This window comes from Branchiostoma floridae, chromosome 13, assembly GCF_000003815.2.
Source record: "Branchiostoma floridae strain S238N-H82 chromosome 13, Bfl_VNyyK, whole genome shotgun sequence".
NCBI lineage: Eukaryota > Metazoa > Chordata > Leptocardii > Amphioxiformes > Branchiostomatidae > Branchiostoma > Branchiostoma floridae.
The window spans coordinates 3,746,222-3,751,930 of record NC_049991.1 but is presented as its reverse complement, the minus strand read 5'-3'; the positions used below and the strand labels follow the sequence as shown (position 1 = coordinate 3,751,930).

At 41.9% G+C, this 5,709-nt stretch overlaps 1 protein-coding gene across 1 annotated transcript in view; it reads left to right on the top strand.

The window, feature by feature from the left end:
• The window catches only part of LOC118429589 (josephin-1-like), an 11,514-nt gene extending 5,816 nt beyond the window's left edge, over positions 1 to 5,698 (top strand). The window contains exons 3-5 of the mRNA XM_035840133.1: positions 2,210 to 2,335; positions 3,682 to 3,876; positions 5,199 to 5,698. Of these exons, the coding sequence (XP_035696026.1) occupies positions 2,210 to 2,335; positions 3,682 to 3,876; positions 5,199 to 5,310 (433 nt within the window). The 3' untranslated portion in view covers positions 5,311 to 5,698. The remainder of the gene's footprint in view (positions 1 to 2,209; positions 2,336 to 3,681; positions 3,877 to 5,198) is intronic.
• The last annotated feature ends 11 nt before the right edge of the window (positions 5,699 to 5,709 follow it).

The window sequence follows — 5,709 nt, the reverse complement described above, 5'->3', positions numbered from 1 at the left end:
ATTGGGCCAATGAACTTGATTAGCCCTGATCATATCCGGATGTATTCAAATATAAAAATGCATCCAATTATTGCTTTATGTATGACTACGATTTGTATATATATGTAATGGCCGATGTTTTCACTCAGTATGTTTCTCTCCCTGGGCAACAATCATTATTGGCTAATTGTTGCCATGGCAACATGATTGATGGCGTGATTGACTTCAGATAACGACAGGGAAAACAGGATCTTTATAATTGACGAATCAAGATGGGTCCGCACATTAAGTGGTATCATGTAATAGCTTCCTGTTGTTCATTATACTGTAGATGTGTTCAAGTCTGCAATACCAAATTCCAATTTGAAAGTACTGTAAAAAAATGTAGAGTTTGCAGGGTCTTTGTGGTTGAACAAAAAAAACTACTCCATCACATGGCAGGGCTGGAAATACTGGGTGCATGTGCACCCAGGTGCACCCAGAATTGGAGCTGTGCACCCAACTATTTTCTGTGGGTGCACAGGATGCACCCAAATATTTTCTTAGGTCTATATGTATGTAAAGATATCAAAGTATACTAGTAGTAAGTATACATCATATTCTTCACATCTATAAGCATTAGAAAGATAAGAAAATGTCTGTCATGGTACTTGTTTAAGAATTTGATATTAGATTATTACTTAACTTTGGTGGTGCACCCAAAAATGTTTTGGTGCACCCAATTTTTTAAGCTGGGTGCACCAGTGCACCTAATCCCAAAAATGAATTTTGAGCCCTGCATGGGTAATGTTGTTTCCATTAGTATAATGAGTTTGTTCTGTGTTGTTATGTGGGACCGCGTGGCACGATCGGGAGCGCGTTGGTCTCAGGCCCGAGAGGTCCCGGGTTCAAATCCGCTTGCCGTGTCACCGATCTTGTGCCCTTGGGAAAGGCACTTTACACGACTTTCCTCACCTATCTCAGGTGTAAATGAGTACATAGCTTCGGCTAGTGGCAGTGACAGGCTTGTTGTGGTGACAGGCCATAGGGGCATGTTCGGGCATGACGCACCCGCCATGACACACGAGTCAGGGGTAGGAGGAACCCCTTACATCCTTGGTCGGAAGTCCTCCTAGGAGACGGAAACTCCAAATAACAAACCTGCATCTGCTGGGGCCGTCTTACACGTTGCAAACAATTGCCCCTGTAGGACTTAGTGCGCCAGTGGACGAGAGGGTGGTGGAGAAGGAAGTGCACACCCTCCTTCACCTTAAAAAGTGCAGGCCAGGCAGACGGGTCGCCTTAAACCCACCCTGTCTGCCTACCATTGTCTTCCGAGACAGACGGATGCCAAAACAAAACAAAATGAGTTTGTTGTCATGAAATGAAACCTTGACTGGGATTACTGCTAAAAATGAAGCAACTGTTTTAATATTTAATATTTACAGTATTGGATATGCGAGTTGTCCAAAAGCAAAGTTCAATCCTTATGATATGGTTCATTTAGTTGTACTTGGTGGTTGATGACATGGTGGGCCACCTAATGGCTTTCCAAAGCAATGCAGTGAAACTTTCATGTTTGATATCTAATGTTAGAATGGCAGTAAATCCAGCTATGGCATAGTAGATAGTCACTCTACTGTTAGGATGGAAGTACTAGACCTAGTGGTATGATGATTATTGTGGTTTTTGTGTGGTAGATAGCATCATATTTATGATAGTATAAGTGATTTGAAATTCACAAAATGAGAGCAAGAAATTCACACAATTATCTTAAGCCAAAAAAACACCAATTTTTGAATTAGAAGTCATGGAATTTTGCCCCATCCACTCGCCCATTGAAAAAATTTTAATATAATGGCACAAGGTTGTTGTTTTTTCTTGCCACATTGTATTTCAATTTAATACTGCTGTCAGGTTATGGTTTTAGCAGTGTTGATGTGTGTCTATGTCAACACAATAACTCAAAAATGCTTAGAATGCATGTCTTGATATTTAGTATTATATTGGGTAAGTCTTGATGATACCATGAAATGATTAGATTTGGGCCCCCCTTACAGCTTTCTATAGTGCTGCAGCAGAACTTTTGGTTTTGATATCCTTTGTTCCGGACAAGCTTCCAGACAAGATAGCTCTTGAAATCGAAAAGAAGTGATGTACGTTTTGACCCTCTAGCTGCTTACTTTAGAACTGCAGGGGGCGTTTCTGTTCCAGGCTTTGTTTATTTACTGTTGAACTTCCCATCCTACAGACTCTCACCTGATTCCATGGTGAACCCCCACAAGAGCATGCTGGGCCTTGGGAACTACGATGTGAACGTGGTGATGGCAGCCCTACAGGAGAAAGACTGTGAGGCCATCTGGTGGGACAAACGGAGGTGGGTCCCGTCTGAAGTTTAAACCTAACAATGTCAAGATTTGTGATATGTTGCCTTTGTAGTGTTGCTAGGAAGGTTAAAGTTTTAGGAAATTACAACTTGAAACGCAATTAAGTTTGCGTGGATTTGATTTCGCGGTAGCTGGAAAAAGGACTTTTTGGGGTGGTTTTAACTTAAGTTTGCGGTAGCACCATGAACTTTAGTCTCTGACTGCCATGGAAAAATGTTTGCGGTGGTTTTAAGTTCGTGGTGAAGGGGATACCGCAAAAACCGCAAACATTAAACCACCGCAAAAGTTTCTGCATTACAGTAATATGCGGAAATGGTAATTATAAGTGTAATCCAGGGCTGTCTACAGGACCCGTCCCTTCTTCCTGTGATGGAAATTTGCTTGTTGGGACGGACTAAGTTTGAACTTCAGTACATGAAATTAATAAAAGTGTATTTTATAAGCTTACAATGACAGATTTTACAAGGAAAATCAACAATATTGGCTGGCAAACAATGGGAGGGACGGAAAACACTTGAAAGCTGGAGACAGCACTTAATACGTAACCCCACCAGGCTTTTAGCCAGGCATGCGTCAACGCGTCATCTGGATGCACTTTTTTTAGAATAACAAGAAATTTGATGCCCCTGGACATGCTGGGGAGAAAATCAACTGACAAGTATGAAATTCTGATTGACCAGGGATGCAACCAAGTCATCTGTGGTCACAGTCTTCTACTGTGACATCTGTAACAGTATTTTTGCCTCTTGGGATACCTTAGAATGCACTGTTTCAACTTAGAATTATCAAAAACTCTGCACCATGGAAGGTGGATGCCCCTGGACCCCCCCTACAATAGTCACTTACCGCGACTCACCAATAAGTTTGGACTCCCTATTATAAAATCCTAGCTAAAAGCCTGAACCCCACTGTATTGGAATTATACTTATAGATCGAATTCCATGCATCAAGGGGATCAAGGTTCCAAACCTGTTGGGCAAGACTGGTTAGTGTTGCATTGGTCCCTTCAGATGGGGATGTAAAGCCAGCATTACTGTTGAAAGGGGAGACTCAGGTGTAAACCTCAGGTGTAAAACACACTTATTAAGAGTAGGCGTGACCCGGCAGAGCTCGAAATATGGGTGCATGTGCACCCAAATATGGAGCTGTGCACCCATTATGTTACTTAGATTTAAGTGGTGCACCAAAAAATTTTTTGGTGCACCCAATTTTTTAAGCTGAGTGCACCAGTGCACCTAATCCCAAAAATGAATGTCGAGCCCTGCCTGGGTTTCTTAATTATTATAAGCCAAAATCTTCTAATGTAAATATCCTTTTACACGGCTTGTCCTTACAGAAACGTGGATGTGATCAACCTGGCCAACGTGAAGGGCTTCATCCTCAACATCCCGTCGGACCTGAAGTGGGGCCCGGTCACCCTGCCGCTCAAGCGCAAACACTGGATCTGTGTGCGCCAGATCGACGGCATCTACTACAACTTGGACTCCAAGCTGAACGTGCCTGAGATGATAGGGGAAGCAGAGGAACTAAGGTGAGGATTTGTGGCTTTCACGCTTGGTCTGGGATCAATTCCCGGCATGGGAACACAATGTTCTCTCCAGGATTTTTTCACAGCATAGGGGCATCTTAGTGCAGCAAAGCCTTGTGGTACACGATGAAGGTGTGAGCATTGTAAGGGGTCTGGGGGTGGGGGAATCCTCCTCCTGAAATTTTTTGAATCTTTATCCCACTGAAACACTATTTCCTGCATTTTGAGGGCCAAATATAGGAAAATATAGCTTTATTTTATCATTGTTACAAAACTACAGAAAACTCCCCTTTATTGGTTTAAACACACTACAGGGGCCAAAGTCATACACCTTTCTCACGCGGCGGCCATAATAGATCTAAAACGAGTTCAATGAGGCAAACAAAAGACTGTCCATCATAATTAGTAGTGCGACCAATGATAGCATGGAAATTAGAAAATTGACCAATAAGAGAATGGCTGCATGCCCGTCAAATATTTGCATTATTATGTTTTTATTTTGCATCTCTTAAGGGAATATGGGATCAGGTGAGTGTGAGACAGGTGTATATCATAGGGGCCAAAATCACAGTATAGCCTATAGACTATATAGACTATAGGGGATCCAAATCACAGCATATATAAAGGGGCCCTTTATATATACAAACACATGTATATCATGCTGATATATATGCTGACAAGAATACTGGAACCAATGTATGAAAGGAGTAGTAACAGTCTCTTGGCTCCTGGGATTCGAACCCACACCAAACCTGGGCCACCAGATCACAAACCCAACGCGCTAAACCATTGCGCCAAAATCTCAGAGCCTTTGGTCTGGTCGGTTTGGCAGTGCATGAACACCACTGTTACACTTCTTCCCCTTCTTTTTGTAAGATTCGTCCTCGGATCTCTGAGTTTGATATCCCTGTGTGGCACATCTTTTAGCCTGTTACTCACGGTTGGCATGGGAACCAATGTAAGAAAAAAGTAGGTATGATTAGTATGTCAGCATACTTTTTGCTTCACCCCTTTGGTGTTGCCAAAAAAAATTCAACACATGTCCCTGAGCTGTCAAATGACTTGATATACTAACCAGCCTGTACTAAATTTTTGGCAACACCTTAAGAGTGGAGCAAATTGCTGGATTGCTGGATTTTAAGAATAATTAGTACTGGCTGATCAGTTTGTCAAGTCACCTGACATGTCAGAGACAAATGGTTAGGAACAAAATTTTTTGGCAGGGCCCCATGGGAGGAGCCAATAGAATAGTTAATAGTACTGCTAGGTTTATTTTTGGCATTACCTCAGGTAAGGAGCCAATAGATCTTTTCTCCCTTTTCCAGAACGTTTTTGAGGAAAGAGTTGGCAGCGAAGGACAGGGAAATGCTACTGGTTGTGTTGGGAGACGTGGAACGAGACCAGACTTGGCGTTTACCCAGCGAAGCCAGAATATGAAGGAACAGAAACGGTTTTTGTGTAAAATAAGACTGTTCTTCTTAATCATTTATGTATAGCTCACAGCTGTTTATTGGCTGTTTTTCTTATGTTGTCATTTTTCATAAATGTGTTAAGTCATTCACCGTGAGGTAATTGTAGCAAGCTTTTTTTCTGTATGTTTTTTTGCATTTCGTAAATGTACTTAGGTTGCTTGTTGGATACAAATCAGATTGTAGTCACGAAAATGCAGCCTAATAGAACCATGCATAGAAGTGTAATTATCTTGCAATGTTTTAACTTAACCTGCCTCTGAAATGATAGCATCCTCCTACTGTATGTTGTGCACTGCGCAACATGTACTACTTGAACAATGGGTCAGTTCTTACCTTGGCGATGATGTAAAAGCCTGTCTGAATT